This window comes from Talpa occidentalis, unplaced genomic scaffold, assembly GCF_014898055.3.
Source record: "Talpa occidentalis isolate TD23 unplaced genomic scaffold, MPIMG_talOcc4v2.1 talOcc4.13, whole genome shotgun sequence".
NCBI classification, from domain to species: Eukaryota; Metazoa; Chordata; class Mammalia; order Eulipotyphla; family Talpidae; genus Talpa; species Talpa occidentalis.
The window spans coordinates 100,123,666-100,144,981 of record NW_023601322.1 but is presented as its reverse complement, the minus strand read 5'-3'; the positions used below and the strand labels follow the sequence as shown (position 1 = coordinate 100,144,981).

The 21,316-nt window shown below is 43.6% G+C and overlaps 1 protein-coding gene across 9 annotated transcripts in view; it reads right to left on the bottom strand.

Annotated features, from left to right (window-relative positions):
- Positions 1-21,316, bottom strand: part of LOC119243673 (sodium/hydrogen exchanger 9B1) — a 62,974-nt gene that overhangs the window by 40,063 nt on the left and 1,595 nt on the right. Inside the window, exons 1-4 of one of the 9 annotated variants that reach the window (XM_037509618.2) lie at positions 17,587-18,761; positions 16,725-16,922; positions 6,614-6,683; positions 5,556-5,906 (exon numbers count right to left, since the gene is read on the bottom strand). In XM_037509618.2, the coding sequence (XP_037365515.1) occupies positions 5,556-5,906; positions 6,614-6,682 (420 nt within the window). In that variant the 5' untranslated portion in view covers position 6,683; positions 16,725-16,922; positions 17,587-18,761. Of the gene's footprint in view, positions 1-5,555; positions 5,907-6,613; positions 6,684-14,588; positions 14,604-16,724; positions 16,923-17,586; positions 18,762-20,355; positions 20,475-20,663; positions 20,709-21,219; positions 21,277-21,316 lie in introns of those variants that run through there. The other 8 variants (XR_008551574.1, XM_037509616.2, XM_054694604.1 and 5 more) reach the window with 8 other exon arrangements.

The window sequence follows — 21,316 nt, the reverse complement described above, 5'->3', positions numbered from 1 at the left end:
GAGAGAATTCACCAGAGCCAGAGCGGGGAACAGAACAGGCAGACTGGCAAAATACACTGCTGAGGGGAGCAGCGGGCACGGCAGGAGAGGTCTGCACACCATGTGGGACCCTCGCCTGCTGGCCGGGGATCAAACCAACACTGCAGAGGCTGCAGGCGCTTCACAGCCCAGCGCTCAACCACTGTGCCACTGGGGAGGCCCTATTTGCTTTGTTTTTATTGAGTTGTATAAGGTCTTTGTAGATCTTTGATATCAGTCCCTTTTCAGTTATATAGAGTACAAATATTCTCTCCCACTCAGTAGGGTCTCTTTGTTTGGCTACTGTGTTTTTTTTTTTTTTTTTTTTTTTTTAATGTGTGTGTGTGTTTGTTTTTGCTATACAGAAGCTTTTTAGTTTGATGTAGTCCCAAGCTGTTTATCTCTTCCTCCATTTTCTTTGCTTTTGGAGATGAATCCTCAAAGATTTTTCTGAGGTGTGTGTCATGGAGTGTTTTGCCTATGTTTTCTTCTATGTATTTTATGGTTTCAGGTCTTACATTCAACGTTTTAATCTAGTTTGAGTTGTTTGTGTATGGTATGAAGTAGCAGTCTAGTTTCATTCTTTTACACGTAGGATCCAGTTTTCTAAGCACCATTTATTGAAGAGACCATCCTTGCTTCAGTGCATATTCTTTGCCACAGATTAGTTGTCCATATATGTGTGGTTTTATTTCTGGGTTTTCAATTTGATTCCACTGGTGTGTGTGTGTCTGTTGCATTGAATTTGTGAATTGCTTTTGAGAGGATGGCCATTTTGATAATGTTAATTCTTCCAATCTATGAGCAGGCATTATCTTTCCATTTCTTTGTGTCTTTTTCTACTTCTTTTAATAGTGTTTTGTAGTTTTCCTTGTATAGGTCTTTCACCTCCTTTGTTAGGTTTATTTCCAGGTACTTTTTTTTCTTTGGTATAATTGTAATGGGGATGGTTTCCTCAATTTCTTCTTTTTCAGACTGCATATAGGAAGGGTACTGATTTTTGTGTGTGGGTTTTGAAACCTGCTACTTTATTAAATTGGTTTATTATTTTAGGGTTTTTTGTGTGGAGTTTTTAGCGCGCTCTCTCTATGTTATATCATCTGCAAATAGTGATAGTTTTACTTCTTCTTTCCCTATTTGGATTTCTGGTATGGCTATCTCTTGCCAAATTGCCCTAGTTAGGACTTCCGGTATTATATTGAAAAGCAGTGGTGAGAGTGGACAGCCTTGTCTTGTTTCCGATCTTAAAGTTAAGACATTCAGTTTTTCACTGCTAAGAATGTTAGCTGTGGATTTGTCATATGTGGCTTTTATCATGTTAATGTACGTTCCTCTATCCCAAGAATTTTGAGGACTTCACCATTAGCAGATGCTGAACTTTATCATGTTGAACTTTCTCAGCATCTACTTATATGATCATATGGTTTTTTCTTTTTGTTGATGTGTTCAATTTCATTAACTGATTTTTGGATGTCGAACCATACTTGTGTCCCTGGAATAAATTCCACTTGTCATGGTGTATAATCCTTTTGATGCATTGTTGGATCCAGTTTGTTAAGATTTTATTGAGGAGGGCCTCCCCAGTGGTGCAGTGGTTGAGCGCTGGGTTGTGAAGCGCCCGCAGCCTCTGCAGCGCTGGTTCGATCCCCGGCCACCGGGCGAGGATCCCACATGGCATGCAGACCTCTCCTGCCACGCCCGCTGCTCCCCTCAGCAGTGTATTTCATCAGTCTGCCTGTTCTGCTCCCCGCTCTGGCTCTGGTGAATTCTTTCACCCTCCCCACTTCTGACTGTACCCCAGTGCTTGTATAAATAAATCAATCTTAAAAAAAAAGAAAAAAAAAGATTTTATTGAGGATTTTGCATCTTTGTTCTTTAGGGAGATTGGCCTGTAGTTTTCTTTTTTGTGTGATGTCTTTGCTTGGCTTTGGTATTAGTATAATGTTGGCTTTGTAAAATTTGTTTCGTATTATTCCTTCTTTCTCAATTTTTTGAAAGAGTTTTTGTCAGATAGGTATCAGTTCTTCAAATGTTTGGTATAACTTCACTGTGAAACCATCTGGTCCTGGACTTTTTTTCGAGGGAGGGTTTTTTTTTTTTTTAAGATTTTTATTTTTATTTAATTTATTTATACAAGCACTGGGCACAGTCAGAAGTGCAGGAGGGTGAGAGAATTCACCAGAGCCAGAGCGGGGAGTAGAGCAGGCAGAAGGACCGAAGCACACCGCTGAGGGGAGCAGGCGGCAGGAGAGGTCCGCGCACAATGTGGGACCCTTCTCCGGTGGGTGGGGAGCAGCCAGGGATCAAACTGGCGCTGCAGAGGCTGCGGGCAGCCTCGCAACCCAGCGCTCAACCGCTGCGCCACCGGGGAGGCCCTCGGGGGAGGGTTTTAATTATTGTTTCAATTTTGCTGCTCTTAGCTGGTTTTCTATTTCTTTTTTATTCAATTTTGGATGACTGAGTACTTCTAACAATTTGTCCTTCTCATCTAGATTGTTGAACTTGTTTGCATGTAAATGTTCAGAGTAATCTGATTATCTTCTGGATTTCTGCTATGTCTGTTGCAATTTCTCCTTTTCCATTTATGATCCTATTTATTTGAGTTTTCTGCCTTCTTTTGTGAGCCTGGCTAGGGGTCTGTCAACTTTATTTTTTCAAAGAACCAGCTTTTGGTTTCACTGATCCTTTGGATCATCTTTTTTTTTTTTTTTTTAATTTTTTTTTTATAGAGGCATGTTTTTATTTATTTATTTGTTTGTTTGTTTTGTTTGTTTATACATGCACTGGGTACAGTCAGAAGCGCGGGAGGGTGAGAGAATTCACCAGAGCCAGAGCGGGGAGCAGAGCAGGCAGAAGGACCAAAGTACACTGCTGAGGGGAGCAGCGGGCGGCAGGAGAGGTCTGCGCGCCATGTGGGACCCTCCTCCGGTGGCCGGGGAGCAGCTGGGGATAGAACTGGTGCCGCAGAGGCCGCGGGCAGCTTCGCAACCCAGTACTAAACCGCTGCGCCACTGGGGAGGCCCTGGATCATCTTTTTTACTTCTACTTCATTTATTTCTGCTGGAACTGTCACAATTTCCTTTCATCCACTGGCTTTTTTTTTTTTGCTGCTGTTGTTCTTTTTCTAGTTCTTCAAAATGGGAGATTAGGTCGTTTCTTTGGATTCTTTCTTGTTGTAGTCCTGTATTGATATACACGTTCCTCTTACTACTGTTTTTGCTATGTCCTGTCCCATACATTCAGGAAATATGTGTTCTCTTTTATTTGCCTCAAGATATGTTTTAATTCCTTCTTCGATTCCCTCATTAATCCAGTGGTCTTTCAATAACATGTTGTTCAATTTCTATGTACTGGAGGTGTTTCTTGCTTTCTATTCATAGTTGACGCCTTTATGGTCAGAGAAGACAGTTGGTATGATTCTGATCTTCATGCATCTGTTGATGTTTGTGCTGTGACCCAGTATGTGGTTCATCCTGGAGAATGATATATGTGCAATTGAAAAAAAGTTTGAGGGAGGAGGGTGCCGTGTCCCTATTTAGGGTTATTGTGTTTTTGTGTATTTTCTGTCTTGTTGATTTGTCCATTGGTGAGAGTAGGGTGCTGAAGTCTCTTACCACGTATGTATTTTCTCCAGTGTTAGTTTTCAGAAAGGATAGTTAATTGTCCAATATATTTTGGTGTGCCCTCATTTGAAGAGTATATATTGATGAGGGTGATGACTTCCTGGTTTATTGTCCCCTTGATTACTATAGTATCCATCTATGTCTCATCATCTTTTTTTAGTTCAAAGTCCATTTTATCGGCTTAAGGATGGCTGCCCTGCCTTCTTTTCAAGGCCATTTGCTTGCAGAATTGTTTTCCAACCCTTACTTTCATTCTGTGTTTATCTTTTAACACTTAGGTGTGTTGCCTGGAGATAGCAAAAGGTTGGACTCTGTTTTCTAATCAAGCATGCTGCTCTGTGTCTTTTTATTGGTGCATTTAGTCCATAAACATCTAGGGTGATTATTGATACATTAATGTCTCTAATTGCCATGCTGTTCATTGTTTCATGGTTCTATTCAGGACCTTGTACAGGTCTTCCCGTTCATTCCTCAGTTTAGGTTTTAAGGCTTTTTGTAATATTTCTTGGAGTGGGGGTTTAGTAGAACCGAGTGTCTGGAGATTTTGCTTGTCTGAAAAGGTTCTCAGTTTTCCCTCACATAGGAAAGAGAGCTTTGCAGGATTAAGCATTCTTGGCTGGCATTTTTTGTCCTCGAGTTTTTTGAATGTCACTCTATTCTCTTCTTGCCCATAGTGTTTTTTCAGAGAAGTCTGATGTCAGCCTAATTGGTTTTCCTTTAGGTTATCTGTTTCTTCCCCTTAAACAGCTTCATTATTTTTCTTTGTCTTGGTATCCTTTCTGTTACGTGGCTTGCTGTAATTTTCCTTCCATTATGGTAATCTGGTGTTCTGCTTCCTGTGTGTGTATTTTCATTTTCTTCTTCATGTTTGGGAAATTCTCTTCAATTATTTCCCTGAGTAGGTTCTCAGTTCCTTTGTCTCTCTCTTCTCCTTCAGGGTTTCTTATGACTCTTAAATTTCCATTCCTAGTGGTGTTGGATAGTTCTCGAAGTGTTTCTTTACTCTTTTTCCTTTGTACCTCTCTTTCCTTTTCTTTTTTGTTTCCTTTTATTTCTGTATTTAAAAATACTCATACACTTTTACATTTTATCTATTCTATTTTCATGGCTTTCCCAGATTTCTTTAGCTCCTTGATTGATCTCATAACATCCTGTAGTTCCTTTACTTTCTTATTTAAAGATTCACTCTCATACTTCAGTTTGTTGATTACATTTCTCATATTATTCTTTTCCTTTTCTCCAAGTTTTTTAATTATGGTGATTCTGAATTCTTTATCAGACAGAGAAACTCTTCCGTGTCAGCACTCTTGGGTTCCGGAGGCTGATTTTCTTTCTGTGGTATGTTCCCAGGTGGGCTTGCTTGACCATCTGTATTTTCCTTTCTCTCCACTGTTTGCTTTGAGGTTTGTTCTAAGCATAGAGCCACCTACAGCTCATGTTGGCAGGCATAACTTCTGGGTGCTCTTACCAGGGCACAGATGCACGGGTGCCTCCCATGGCTCCTCCCTCAGTTGCTGTCAGCTGGACCTCTGCTCTGGGAAGGGGGGACTTACAAGTGCTCCTGTGGGGGCATTGGGGCTACTGTGGCAGGGAGGGTTTGAGGTGGGGGTTTCCTGCCACTCCTACCTGGACATGTGTCTACTTGATGGGTGATGCCGGCAGGTGGGGCTTCCAGGTACTGGGGGGAGGGGTAAGGGTTGGGTGAGGGCAGATTCCTCTGTGGCCACTGGGACTTGAGGGCAGGAGTTTCCCACAGCTCCCACCTGGGGGCACATCTACTTGAGAGTACTTGATGGCTGATGCTGACAGGTGGGGCTTCCAAGGGCTCCCGGGGTGGTGGGGTTGGGAGCCTCTGTAGCTGATGGGGCTAGAGGGCAAGGGTTTCCCACCTCTCCCACCTTGGCATAGGTCTACCTGAGGGCTGACGCCAGTGGGCGGGTCTTCCTGGCGTTCCCAACGGCTGAGGCCGGAGGGCTGGGCTTCCAGCGGCCCCTGCCGGCTGCTGCGGGAGGGCCTGCCTTCCAGCCGCCCCTGCCGGCTGCTGCGGGAGGGCCTGCCTTCCAGCGGCTCCTGGCGGCTGCTGCGGGAGGGCCAGCCTTCCAGCGGCTCCTGGCGGCTGCTGCGGGAGGGCCGGGCTTTCGGGCGCTCCGTCTGGCTGCTGAGGGAGGGCTGGGCTTTCAGGAGCTCCTGGGGGGCGTAGAGGGTCTCTGTGGCAGGTGGGGCTTGAGGGTGGGAACTTCCAGACATTCTCATCTGGGAGCGCATCTACGGGATCCAAATAATAACTCTAGTTACCAACAATTAGTATTTATTAAGACTATATCAATAAAAGATCTATAACTTACTTTATATATTTGCAAAAATCAAAATGAGTCTCTTCAAATGTACAATACAACATTTTAACGAAGTTAGATTCATCTTTACCTCTGTAGTCTAAATTACTGACTTTTTCCTGGACATGACAAGAAATAAAAGTGATTATTTCCTTTATTCCAAACACCTTCCCTCTCAGGGCTTAAAAATAATATGTAGGGGGCCTCCCTAATGGCGCAGGGGTTAAAAACAGCGCTATCAAGCTACTGCAAGCCACTACAGCAGTTTGATCCCCACCGGCCAGGGAGCAACCCACGTGGCACAGCAGACCTCTCCCACCTCGCCCGCTGCTCCCCTCAGGAGTGAACTTCAGTACATCTGCCTGCTCTGCTCCCCACTCTGTCCCCGGTGAATCTTCTCACCTCCCACACCTCTGGCCTGCACCCCAGCTCTTGTATGCATAAATAAATGAAATCTTAAAAAAAAATAATATGTAGGATACCCCCTTTCAGCTTTTCATTCCTTTTGCTGATTTCATAGGACCTAATAAAACTATTGTGAAATCAACTACCCATTTTTTAACCAGATACTAGACTGAAATCCAATGAGCAAATTAAAAAAAAATTTAAATATGACTGATTTCATATTTAAGTTTTTACCTGAAGAAATGCAGGTGACTGGGCATTTTCATCCTCCAAATATTCATTTTCTGGTTCTATGGTGTTCATGCTGTTAAAAGAAAAACAAGTTAAAATGAGAATGGGAGTTTAAATCCAACTGAAAACAAAAATGCTTGAGTGTATTAGTAAAGATTTTGTCAGTTACTCCATAGTTAAGCCAGATATCTTTATAGTCAAATTAACTCTAAATATTCGTTTTAAAGCTATTAACATATTCGTACATCTTAAAAACCAGTATCATACAGAAATTTTATAATTTTCAAAAGTTTACAATGCTGGGCCATCTCTTAAAAAGCAAATACTAGAAAAATCAGTCTTTATACACTAAACTAGTATTTTGAGGTAATTTCCAACACTGATTTACTATTTTCAGTTACGTTCCTGCATGAGACACTAAGAAATATTTTTAAATGAGGGCCTCCCCGGTGGCGCAGCGGTTGAGCGCTGGGTTGCGAAGCTGCCCGCAGCCTCTGTGGCGCCGGTTCGATCCCCGGCTGTTCCCTGGCCAACGGAGGAGGGTCCCACATGGCGCGCAGACCTCTCCTGCCGCCCGCTGCTCCCCTCAGCAGTGTACTTCGGTCCTTCTGCCTGCTCTGCTCCCTGCTCTGGCTCTGGTGAATTCTCTCACCCTCCCGCGCTTCTGACTGTACCCAGTGCATGTATAAACAAAAAACAAACAAACAAATAAATAAAAATAAGTAAAACATGCCTCTAAAAAAAAAAAAAAAGAAATATTTTTAAATGAAATAAGATCAACTATATTAACACCTACCCCTAAAAGTTACTGGCACATACTGTCTTTATAGACAGTCTATTTGAAGAGTCTGTAGGATCAACATTTAAACAAAATAGATTTATTTTAAAGAAGAATGAACACATCAAGAGAAGAGTTGGATCTGGGAACTTTTATTTTAAAATACCAGTTGTTTTCTAATATCGCTGTGATTTTTGTCCCTTTGAGTGCAGGGACAATGTTTTTGCCTTAAAAATATACTTCAATGCTTGAATTAGTATTGCATACAAAAGTAAAGATTTTAAGTTTTAAATACTGGATACTCTGACCACACCTGTTAGTGTTTCAAATAGCTATACTTTTTTAAAAAGGCAAGCAATTTTTCTTAATTGAAGTAATACTGGATTACGACATTATATGGGCTGCACACTTGAATCAATATACTTTCAATCAACATCAGTGTATACAACATTGTGTCTGCCACCAGAATTGCAGTTTCCATCCACCACAATGAAATCTACCCTACCCCTTTAACCTCAGTCACCCTCCTTCTTCCCAATTTTGTTCTTATAGTTTAATAGCTTGTTTTTGTTTTATTTAGTTGAATCATTTGTTGTTAATCACGCCTGAGTGAAATCATATGGTCTTTGTCTTTCTCAGTCTGATTTAGTATCCTCAGCATAATATCCTGTAGTGCTAGCCATCTTGCTGCGAATGGCAAGCTTTTTTTTTTTTTTTTAATATAGCTGAGTAATATTCCACATCTTCCTAATCCACTCATTTGCTAGCAGGCGCTTAATTCTTTCCAAATCTTGGCTATTGTAAATAATAGAGATATTAGGATACTGGGAGTGCAGTTATCTCTTTGAATTAGTATTTTTGTATTTGGATAGATATACAGAAGTGGGATAGCAGAATCATACAGTATTTCTAGACTTAATAAAAAAAATTTCCATAGTGTTTTATGTAATGGCTACAACAACTTATGTTCCCACAAATAGCGTATGAGGGCTCCCTTTTCTCCATAACCTCTTCTATACTTGTTGTTTCTTGTCATTGTGGTTATAGATAGGCAAGTAATTTTAATAATGAAAATTTTTTATGAAAGAGCCAGTAATATTTGAATATCTAACAAATGCTAGGTGCTTTACAGATATACTGTCTCATGCCAAAGAAAGTATAATATGAAAATCCTTTAAGAATCATAACTGAAGTTATGACTTCTCATAACAGAAAAAAATTAAAAATTTCTGATTGAAAAATACAACTCTAAGTTCCTTCAAAATAAAATCTCATTGGTTGAAGAGATCTCAAAATTACTATTAGTTAAGGATATTTTTTTTAATAGAGGCATGTTTATTTATTTGTTTGTTTTGTTTATACATGCACTGGGTACAGTCAGAAGCACGGGAGGGTGAGAGAATTCACCAGAGCCAGAGCGGGGAGCAGAGCAGGCAGAAGGACCAAAGTACACTGCTAAGGGGAGCAGCGGGCGGCAGGAGAGGTCTGCGCGCCATGTGGGACCCTCTTCCGGTGGCCAGGGAGCAGCCGGGGATCGAACTGGCGCTGCAGAGGCTGCGGGCAGCTTCGCAACCCAGAGCTCAACCGCTGCGCCACCGGGGAGGCCCTACTAAAGGATTCTTAAGTGCTACAAACCAGGAGGGTGGATGAATTGCTTAGGTTGTGTCAAGTCTGAAGGAGCAGGGGGAGGATTAGCACCATTTGAGTTCAAACACACATGAGTTGTGCGTTAGAACAAAAGTTCATCCAGTCAGAAATTTCTGAATGCCTACTCTTTTGGGTTCTGAAGATAAAACACAGCAAGGCAAAACTGAAATGTAGGTTTCTACTCTCACAGGACTTAACCCGCTGGTTAGGGATAAAGGAAAAAGAAATAATATTTTCACAGTGTGATGCATACTGAAAAATATACACCAGGAAGATGTTACAGTGATCGAGGTAGTATTTGAACTTTGACCTGAATGAGAAGAAACTGTGAATCATAATCAGGTAGATCAGAAGCAGGCAAACCTAACAACTAAGAATCACACAAATAGGACATCAAGAAACCAGGCAGCTATTTTAACATCTGCAACTAAGTCATGATTAGGATAGCAGGACCTGGAATTCAGGCAAGTACTAGAGCTTCAACAAAACCAAGGGATGGAGTCCGAATAATTAAAACAGGTTAGCAGCTACAAGTCAAGCAGCATTTGTCCTCTTTCCGTAACTGTCAAGAGTGCAATTGGTAGGTAGTTTGCATGGTAACTAAAAGGAAGGACTTTGGAACTGAGATAGAAATGTATTTTAGTCTCTCCTTTACGTTTTAATAATTGTCAGAAGTAATTTATCTCCCCAGGGTTCAGCTTCCTTATCTGTGAAATAATGATCTAAATAATGATCTTTAACTATTGGTTATTGTTAGTATTAAATGACAAATAAGAGCTGGCACAAATTGGACATTAAGTACTTACCATTAATCATTCAATTATCACAACTCTGAGTATGTACTATTGTTTATTTCTTATTTTAAGTTGGTTATGAACATATTTTCAGATATTTATTGGCTATTTGAATATATTCTTAAGTGTCTGAATCTCGTCCATTTCTTAAAAATGGTTGAGAAATCGGTTGCCTTTTTCTTATTGAATTGTTGGAGTTAGTTATGTGCTCTAGAAACAAATCTTTTTTATTCTTTTCCTACTCTCTGGCTTGCCTTTTCACTGTATCTTTGAATGAAAAGAAGTTCTTTGAGTTCAACTTATCCTCTTTTTCCTTTATGTTTAGAGCTTTTTTTGTTTCAGAAATCTTTGCCCCAAGATCATAAAAGTATTATCCCACATGTTCTTCTAGAATCATTTGTGGTTTGTCTTTTCACTTTTAGGTCTATAATCCACCTGGAAATGATTTTTTTTTAAGATTTTTTTATTCATACAAGAGCTAGGGTACAGGCCAGAGGTGGGGGAGAGTGAGAGGATTCACCAGAGACAGAGTGGGGAGCAGGACAGGTAGATGGACCTAAAGTACCGCTGAGGGGAGCAGTGGGTGTGACAGGAGAGGTCTGCTGCACCATATGGCAATCTTCCCCACCGGCCAGAATTGAAGCCACGCTGCAGAGGCTGCGGACAGCTTCACAGTGCTGCGCTCAAGCCGCTGCACCACCAGGAAGGCCCTGGAAATGATTTTTATTGGCTTGTGAGGGAGACAGTACAATTGCAGTTCAGTACCTCCTTTGTGATAAATCCGGTTGATACCCGTGCATGTATTCTTGGATTTGGTTCTATCCCATTGGTCTATTTGTCTAACCCTATGCCAAAATTACACTGGTGTTTGCACCACAGGTACTGTATGTTTTCTCTTGTTCTCCTTCAAAGATAGGATAACTTTTTGGCTCTTTGTATTACCATATAAATTTTAGAATCAAGTTGTCAATTAGCACATACAATCTCTGCGGGAATTTTAACTAAAACTGCATTAAATCTATTGCAATTGGGGAGAACTGACATCCTACTATTATTGAGCCTCTCAATTCTTGAACAGAATACCTCCCTCCACATATTTAGATTTTCTTTAGGTTTTTTTGTTTTGTTTTGTTTTCAGTGTATAGAGGTCTTGTACATCTTTTATTAAGTTTATTTCTAAGCATTTGATTTTTTCAAAATATGCTATCAAAATAACATTTTAAAAATTTATTATTTGTTTTTTGCTGGTATGTTGTAACACAAGTAATTTTTATTTCCTTTCTATCTAGGCTTGATAAATTCACCTTGTTATTCTAATAGTCGATGAATGCGTATTAGAAATCTGGTCCATTTTTTCTACGACATTATAGAACCTCGGTTCGTTCTTCAGAACATTTATCTCAGTGTCACTATGCATTCATTCCAATGACTGTTTTCTGTGCTTGCCTCACAGCTCTGTTCATTTTATTTTCAATTTTTTTCCTACCATGTTCTTCTGATTGGACAACTTCTATTTATTTGTCTTTAAGTTCATGATTCTTTCCTCGTTTATTTCCAATCTGCTATTGAGTCAGTCCAGTGAAAATTTTTATTTCAGAGGGTATGTTTCAGTTCAAAATCTGTACAATTTGCTGCTATTTCACTGTTTCCAGTTTTCTGCTGTGAATATCTCCCTACTCATTACAACCGTGCTTATGTTTACTACATGAACTCAGTTATTATAAGGTCGAGGCCAGGGCAGCGATGGGGTAGTGGGGGGCGACTTGAAACTGCTGCCGCCTGCATACCGGGAGCCGGCTCTGCGCTCGATTTGCACGGGCCCTGATAAGCAGCATTGAAAGAACAATCAGTTCTGAGAGAAACAACTTCTTTGAAAAGCACCTTGGACTCCGCATTCTCCACCTCCCTCCAAGGCCAGACCCCGCCCTATAAAAGCTTGCCCTTATCCCCCAATGGGTGTGAATTCTCCCACCCCCAAGGGGGTTGGCAAACCTTGCCTGGAAGCGCAATAAATTTCCTGCCTATGAGAAACTTAGCCTGGCTTTCCTTTTCTTTACTGCACCAATCCTTTCAGTTATAATAGCTGCTTCCGCATCTTTGATAATTCCAACATCTATGTCATCGTAGATTAGCATGTGTTGATATTCTTTTCCTTAAGAGAGTCCAAGTATTTCCTGCTTCTGTACTTCTGGATTATATCCTGGACATTTTATTATGTAGACTCTAGGTCCTATTAATATCCTCTGGAGGTTATTTAAAAATTTTTGTTTTATTAGGCAACTGACTTGATCAGGCACGGATCATAAATTCTCATTTTCTGTGGCACTGGTTCCAATTTCAGGCCCTTGCAAAGCCTGCTATGCTGTCATTAGTCTGTCCCCCTTGGGGGTTGTCTGTGACTTGGCCAGCAAAAAGTTTTGCTTTTTGGTTTTGTTTGTATCTTACTTCAGTTCTTAAAGCTATTGCTTTGCTGATTTGGGCCTGTCAAATGCAGGCAAGACGTGGTTGGGTTCACGCACAGAATTAAGGAACCCTGCTTTCCAGCGATCCCAAATCCACAACTCACCCATCCCCCCTCCCCCCTCCCCCACCCTTCCATGCTCCCACTCCCACAGATAAACATAAGCTGTTATTTTTCAAGGTCTTCACCTTGATTCTTCTGGTAAGAAGATGGGGATTTTCTCTTGCGTTTTGACTGTCCCTATGTCATAAGTGGAGCCTGCCTTTGGGGAAAAGGCGCAAAAGGAGAACAGGATTCCTAACACTCTCTTCGGACTGCAGGACCCATTTTCCAGACCTTCTTGCCGTAAAAATAAGTTTTCCATTGCCACTTTGGCCTCTGGCACTGTCCCAGCATTGCCTTCAGGTTATTGAAGCCACTGAAGAAATCTTGTGCTTCTGACTCTCCTTCACAAGTCACCTGCTTTTGTTTACTTTTCAGAGCCTTTAGGCAGCTGCTCTTTGCATTTTATCCAAAGTTATTTGTGAGCAGTGGAAAGAAGTTGTAGTGGGCCTACTCCATCTTGGATGGGACTGGAAGCCTGTGTGCCCCAAAAGAGAAGGGAGCATGTCGGGTTTTACCCCTGACCTACATGGTTCTAGCACATGGTTAGGCACTCAAACTCATGAATTTTATTTTTCTTTTAACAATTGCACTTTTGGGCCTCCCCGGTGGCGCAGCAGTTGAGCGCTGGGTTGCGAAGCTGCCCGCGGCCTCTGCGGCGCCAGTTCGATCCCCGGCTGCTCCCCGGCCACCGGAGGAGGGTCCCACATGGCGCGCAGACCTCTCCTGCCGCCCGCTGCTCCCCTCAGCAGTGTACTTCGGTCCTTCTGCCTGCTCTGCTCCCCGCTCTGGCTCTGGTGAATTCTCTCACCCTCCCGCGCTTCTGACTGTACCCAGTGCATGTATAAACAAAACAAACAAATAAATAAATAAAACATGCCCCTATTAAAAAAAAAAAAAACAATTGCACTTTTTATGACTCAATTTCTTTATAGAAAAGCATCTTATCAATAACTCTATGCAATTAATTGACAAAAACAGCTTGATATAACCAAATTCCTTCCTGACTGATTCAGAAGTTCACTGCGCTGATCCAGGTGTCTAAGGGCTGCTGTGACCTATCCTGTTAGGAATCCTCTCACTGTTAGGAATCCTCTCACTGTAATGGTGTAATGGAAAGGGTGAGGTCTTTGAAATCAGAAATACACTACTTGTATGATTCTGGGTAAATCACAATCTCTTGTCCTCTCTCAATGAGCTGAATACTATCTATTTCTTTTAGTGCTCACAGCTAGAGAAAGTGGAGTCAAATTTGAGAATAGACAACTGAAGTTGAGTTTACTGGACATCATGCCATCCCTTTTGTATACTAACAAAACAAGACTTCACACTTCACAGTGGCTTATACTCCACTATTTTATACTTATCATCTCAGTTTGCGGTATGTTTGAGTAACTTTCTTAAAATACTTTCTGGAATGAGGCAAAGTGTAAATAAATACATATGTATTTTGCCATTATGGGGATTGAGATGTCTGTATAATTCCTAGAGAAAGGTATGGCATTCAATTTGATAATTTTTTTTTTTTTAAATTTTTTTTTTTTTTTAATAGAGGCATGCTTTATTTATTTATTTATTTGTTTGTTTGTTTTGTTTATACATGCACTGGGTACAGTCAGAAGCGCGGGAGGGTGAGAGAATTCACCAGAGCCAGAGCGGGGAGCAGAGCAGGCAGAAGGGCCGAAGTACACTGCTGAGGGGAGCAGCGGGCGGCAGGAGAGGTCTGCGCGCCATGTGGGACCCTCCTCCAGTGGCCGGGGAGCAGCCGGGGATCGAACCGGCGCCACAGAGGCTGCGGGCAGCTTCGCAACCCAGTGCTCAACCGCTGCGCCACCGGGGAGGCCCTCAATTTGATAATTTTTATGGAAAGTATGTTCTGTTATCACATTGCTAATACTTGATTTTAAAACGGAGGAAAATTTTTATGGCTTTAGAGGTCCTATCTTCACCTGGTTTTACCGCAGAGCTTCTTTGTACATATTAATAATGAGCATAATCTGGTATTTGGAAAGATCAGGTAATGGAAGCACCCGGCCTTTAATTGGCTACACAATACTGAGTATATTTATTGTCACTTCTCCTCTTTGTTCCTCAACCCCAGATCTATAAAAGGAGGAGGGAAGGCGCTTGATGATGGCAGGCCTTTATTTTTTTTTGAAGCCTATGCACCCATTAAGAAACAGGGTAAGAGGATACCTGTCCACGCTGTTTGGAAATTTCACTTCTTATATCAATATTATGTGCACACGCATGTGTATCACTTATCAGAATCAACTTCTAGATTTTCCCTGGGGGTTGTTCTTGTCTAGGGTTCTCTGCTTCAGCTTATCCTTCTGGAGCAATGCTATACAATAGCGACATCTAGTGACTCTTGCTACATATGCATCCCGCAAAAATTTATGGCCAATTCTTAGTCCTCTAAATAATGGGATTCTTGTGGCTTAGCTAAACACTTTGAAGTCATTTATCTCTTCTCCCTATAGATTTAAGAAATACCAATTAAATTTGACAGTTGCATTAACAATTGGATATCTTCTAACAGAAATGACCCAGAAAGAATGATGATGCTTACAGACCAAAATGCAAACTGATCTAAGTGAGACTGCAACATTCTTCCTCCCTTTAAATAATGGCAAAACTGCGTCTTGAATTCAGAAGCATTTCACTACGTAGTCCATGCCTCTTTGCTAGCCTCTACACCATACTGACACCCAGTAGCCATTTGTTAAATGACTGTTAGGGGAAGTTCAGGCATCAATATCCATGTAAACATGCACTGCTTCAGGATCTCTGGAACCATGCTCCCTTTCAGACAAAGAAGGTTTTTTCAATTTACATACATACATTTACCAAAGTACCCACCCCATTATAGTACCCACCCTATCAAAATAAAAACAACTACAGTACAAGTCTTTCAGAACAAACGAACTTGGGAGCTATATCCACAGAAACCATTCTATATAAAGAACACTCAAACTAAATCCTTTTTTAAAAAGTAATAGTAACTGGCTGATCAGAAGACAAGTCTGAGCTCAACTGCTGCTATAATTCAAATTGACCATCACTTTTAAAATTCCTATTGTGTTTAGTGTCTGTTCTCAGCATTATCTTGAATTTTTGTTTTTTTTAGGGGCGAACATCCTGCTTCCACAATAAAGTAAGAAGGTATTTCAGGGTCGGAGCATTTCCTTAGCACCATACACAGTAATTTTTCTCACCTATGAAGTTACCACAACTTACCCGACCCCCAGAATTTCCACCACATGCCATCAAACCACCTGTCGGCTTTCTCTCTAGTTCTGACCCTACATTTCAGTCAATTTGCTAATTATACTCTCTGCAATATTTATTTTCCTTGATTTGCCTAGAATACCCCACTCTGCCCCATGTATCTTCTCATGTAGATGATACCTGGTTGCTTAAGGGTCACTCCAAGTAAAGCTCCCTGTGCCATGAAGCCAGAAGTCTTCCCTTTGTGAATGCCTGCATTGTCCTGTCACATGCTCTGCCTTCCTTTTGCCTCTCTGGTTATCTTCACAGGCTGCTCCTCTATCCATCCCGTCAATGTTAGGGTTCCTCAGGATTCCTCCCCGTGCCCCTCTCTAGAGTTACTCTATGCTCACTTCTTAAGAAATTAATTTTATTCCCATGGCTCCAAAAATCACTGAGTGCTGATGAGGCTGGCCTTGATATGCTCTTGAGACTGCAACTAGCACATTTAACTACCAGACCTCTCTAAATGGCTCCCTTTACAAGCATCTTATGCTCTCTGTATATACCACTGAGCTCAAGACCTTTCTCCATCAACTCTTTTCTTCAGGAATTTCCTATTACAGAGAACTAAGCCACTCTCTACCCTCCTTCTCCTTCCCTGCTGATATCCAGGGAGTTATTAAATCATGTTAATACAATTACATGCTACTAAATGACAGCTACTAAATACTTAAAATTCTCTTCACTTCTCATCATATAACTTGCCACTGCGTAAGACCAGGCCATAAGCACTTTCCCCCTAAACACTGCAGTGGCTTTCGACTGTTCTTTGCTCCTCCAGACTCGGTCCTTTCCAGTGCAATTTCCGCAGTGCAGAGGAATCTTCCTGCTTAAAATGTAGGATGTTGCTTATGGCAACTTCCTGCTTAGTATTCCTCAATGGCATCTCATGGAAGAAAAAAGTGCAAACTCCAAACACACAGTTTACAGAATCCTTGGTAAGGAGGGTCAGCCTTGGCCCTATATCCTCACCATAGCACTCACCCCATTACAGCACCCACCCTATCAAAGCGTCCACCCTTTCACCGCACTTGTTCCTTTGATTAGGCAGACACTCACCCGGAGCCAAAGGCATCTCTGGCTCTTTGCTCCCCTCCTTGTGGAGGATTAACTCTCACAGGGCTATGGAGGCTCGTGTGGTGTATGAGAGAGGGTCCAGGAAACGCTTCTTGATGACAGACTTGGGGCTCCCATCTACTTCCCTACTATATTAAATCCGTACTGTTTTCATAATCACTTCCAGGTTCTCTGAATTACCTAGCACAGTAGGTGGTAGATAAAGATTTAAATCCCTTAACTGTTGGATTTTAAAACAAACACAGAAAGGTTTTGCCTAACAGTCTAGAGTCAGTAATTACTATCTGGAAATTTTCCTTTGATACCACTTCAGATATTATATTACTACAAAAGAGCAAAGAGGTAAACCACTACAGTGGAAAAGATGGGACTTATTGTCATAACACTGTGGTTAGAGATTCTGACACTTACTAGGGATGTATCCTTGGTCAAGACCCTTAAACTCTCTGAGACTCAGTTTCCTAATCTGAAAAAAGTAGTTACAAAATCTAATGAGAAAACAAAATAAAATCACAGCACAAATGTAATGGGCAATCCAATGTGTACATTATTGCTATTTGAATGAATCCAAATCAGGTCTCCCTGTCACTGGTCATCCCAGCTCTGGAGACAATAGGACCTCCAAATTTTATCCTTCATCTTCACTTTACCATTTAAGAGGTAAACTTTTGTACTTTAATAAACACACACTGATGTAAATGGTTTGGAAAAAAAACCCACAAAAATATGCCAGGAAATTTAACAGGTAAAACTTAAAAGGACAAGAGATAGAAGTCCCAGGCTACGAAAGTCTAGAATCTGGTTATATGGACCTTCCCAAATCAGTCCACATCTTATATGTTACCTGGAAGGGCAGACAGCACACAAGAGTAAGCCACTGAACTGTTTCTCAGTGAAATGATAAACCACTAAGCTGGCGTGTCAGGAAATCCAGGTTCGAGGAGCAGTGTAGCTACTGTCTCCCTAACACCCAGCTATTCTACCACCCAACACTCCGGAGCATCGGTTGCCTGGTCCTTTTGATGCCTATGACCTTCTCTTTCTCCCTAACTCAGCCACTCACTTGCAAACCACAACTTTGTGAAGACCTCTCAGTCCTGCCTGTGCTTCACTAATATTGCTACAGACAGAATGTTCACTCCCTCAAAATTCCTATGTTGAATCTTAAACCCCATTGTGATGACCTCAGGAAATGAAGTCTTTGGGAGGTGAGGACAGAACCCTCTAAGTCAGGAGGACAGAACCCTCGTGGATGGGATTAGTGTCCTGAGAGCTCTCTCACCCCTTTTCGTTATCTATGAACCAGTTACCGGGCTCTCCCCAGACACTATAACCGTGAGCACCTCGATCTTAGACTTCCCAGCATCTAGGAATATAAGAAATAAATTTCTGAAGCCATCACAGTTTGTGGTATTTTTGGTAAAGCTACCTCAATGGGTTAAGAAGACAAGTATAACTGCCGTCTTTAATACCTCCTACTCAAAGAGTCCCCCTTCTTTGCTCTTACTGAGCTCGCCTCAAATCTAATATTTCATTGAGACACAGAATATCAGATGCTTTCATCATCTGATCACTGAATCTACCTGATCTCTTCTTATACTACTTTTCTTCCTATCACTATAAATTATATGCTTATCTTCATAAGCCAACAATTCTACATATCCCCTGGATCCCAACCCTTATTGTTTTCTCAAAGACTGCTCTCCTGGAGTACTGATGTCCCACTACCGTAAAGTATAATGTTCCTGTTTAGTATAATTTCGTAGATTATTTTTTGGACCGGGGAATTAAGAAACTTCCATATAAGAAACTTCCTCTGGTGGCGCAGGTGGTTGAGCGCCGCACTGTGAGGCTGTCCACAGCCTCTGCAGTGCCGGTTCCATCCTGGCGGGCCGGCAAGGGTCCCACTTGACACAGAAGACCTCTCCTGTCTCCCCTGCTGCTCCCCTCAGCAGTGTATTTCATCACTCTGCCTGCTCTGTTCCCTGTCTCTGGTGAATCCTCTCACCCTCCCGCACATCTGGCCTGTGCCCTGGTTCTTGTATAAAATAAAAAAAGAAATATTAAAAAAAGAAACTTCCATATAAATTAACCATAATAACATTCCCACATTAAAAAAACAATCTGCGAAATTATACCAAAGAGGAATGTTTACTTTTGTTTTTTGTTTTTTTTTTTTTTTTAAAGATTTATTTATTTATTTATACAAGCACTGGGTACAGTCAGAGGCACGGGAGGGTGAGAGAATTCACCAGAGCCAGAGCGGGTAGCAGAGCAGGCAGAAGGACCGAAGTACACTGCTGAGGGGAGCAGCGGGCGGCAGGAGAGGTCTGCGCACCATGTGGGACCCTCCTCCGGTGGCCGGGGAGCAGCCCGGGAATTGAACCAGCGCTGCAGAGGCTGCGGGCAGCTTTGCAACCCAGCGCTCAACCGCTGCGCCACCGAGGAGGCCCAGGAATGTTTACTTTTGGATAGTGCAGGAAGCCTGTATCTTTTATACATTCTCTCTCATAACTTTTTCCCCTCTTTCTACTACATCATGTGCATTAACCTAAAACATACTAAGTCTCCTCATCTTTCAGAATCCCACATATTCCTCTTCCTCCATTTCTCATCTCTTCATCGATAGTAAAATATCTTCAGTGTCTTCAGTGCTATATCCATTTTTCACACATTTCCTCATCACTGTGTTTGCCAAAATCCAAGTATTCTCAGCATGTTTCAATACCATTAGTCACGCTTTGTCGTCTTGGCTTTCAAGTACCCATTCTCTTTGCATTTCCTTCCTACTTCCCAGCTAACAGCTGTCTTTATAAGATTCCTTGAAAGAGCCAAACTCTTTCCTACTTTAGGGTTTTTGCAATTGGAGTTTCCTTTACCTGCACTGCTCTTATCCCAAATATTGCCATGGTTGGCTTTTTGATATCACTGGGGCCTCAGCACAAGTGTCAGCTCTTCAGACAGGCCTTCCCTAACCAATCAAAGCAACCCCCTCCCCTGTCCCTCTTCCTTTACACTGTTTTACTTCTTCACTGCGCTTACTCAAAATCTCCTGCTTCATATATTATTTACCTTTTCATTTTCTATCTTCCTTCACTAGAATTAAAGCTCCACCAAAAAAAGTATCTTGCTGGTATTTCTTACCATGTTATTCATAATGTACTAGATTCCCTAAAAAAATTTCATGCATGTCTGTCCCTGAGCAAGTAACTTGCCAGACTCGCCTCTGGGTCCAGGGTACACAAATGGGACCGGGGCATGCTCCTGGAGCATCCTGCGTTCATCCCTTCGACAGAAATTTACCAATGCATATTACACCCGATTCCAAGTGCTGATCAGAATCAGTGTTTCGTTCCCTCTTCAGTAAAAGCGAGTCTTGCTAACCAGGCCTATCTATCTCACACAAGTGACTAACAAGCAAGCACAAAACGAGGCCGCAGTAAGAATGTTACATCATCGACCAAGGCACCGGCCTCTCCTCCTGTGTGGCGATCGGCACGCCATGAGGAAAGGCGAGTGGGAGCCGACAGCAAAGCAGCACCCCTTCCGGGAATCCCAGGGGGCCACGGGCACGAAGACCCTTTGCGCAGGCGCACGGGGACCCACACCTGACCTGTTCCGGGGCGTCAGCAGTGCTTAAGCCGGTCGCCACCCTCCGGGGCCCGGATAATCATATTCACTCCGACTTCCGCAGCGCCGCCCCGACGGGCTGCGCCCTGTGGTGGTCGCAAGAATGGCGGGGCGCGGCGGGGACCCGGGGTGGGGCCGCGGGGGGTGCGGGGCCCGGCCGTGGCGGGGGGCCTTCCCGGCCGGGCCGCCGTCGGGGCCCCCCGCCGGGGCCGGGCGCACGAGAGGGCCGACCCGCCTCCGGGCTCCGGGCGCAGCGCCACAGCGGCCGCCCGCGCTCCCCCCGGCGAGTACCTGTCCAGCGAGGCGGCGGCCGGGGCGGGGTCCGCCCGGGGCCGAGGAGCGCGGCGGGGGCGGCGGGGGCGCCCTCCGACGGAGGGGACGCTGAGGCGCGCCCCGCGGGAGGCTGGGACTCGTGCCGGGCCCGGGCGGCGAGCGCGGAGAGAGCGGCCCTGGCCTGCCGCTTCGGCCCTGCCGCAGCCGCGGAGCCGTCGGGCGCCCACAACCGCCGCGCAGCCCCTCGCGCCTCGGGAAACGCGGCGTGGGGAGCCCCGCGGGGCGGGGCCTGGCGGGCTGACGGCGACGGGGCGGGGCGGAGGCCAACGGACCGGTGGCCGCGGTGGGGCGGGGCCAACGTGGACGGGGCGAGGCCGACGTCGACGGAGCGGACGGCGGCGGGCGGGGCCAACGTGGACGGGGCGGGGCCGGCGGCGAGGGGCGGGGCGTAAGGAGTGGGGCGGGGCCCACGGGGCAGGGCGCGAAGAGGCCGCGCGTTTAAAAGGCGTGGTGGCCGCCAGGGCCCAGATGTGGCGCTCCCCGGGGGTGCCGGGTGCGTTCTCAGTTTTCCCACCCGTTCCGTTCGGCGTGGATGTTAGCCATTAGGTTGGAAAGTCCGGGACAGGGTTCGTCACAGGCCCGTTGGTCTGAAAGCGGCGTCGCGGCGCGCG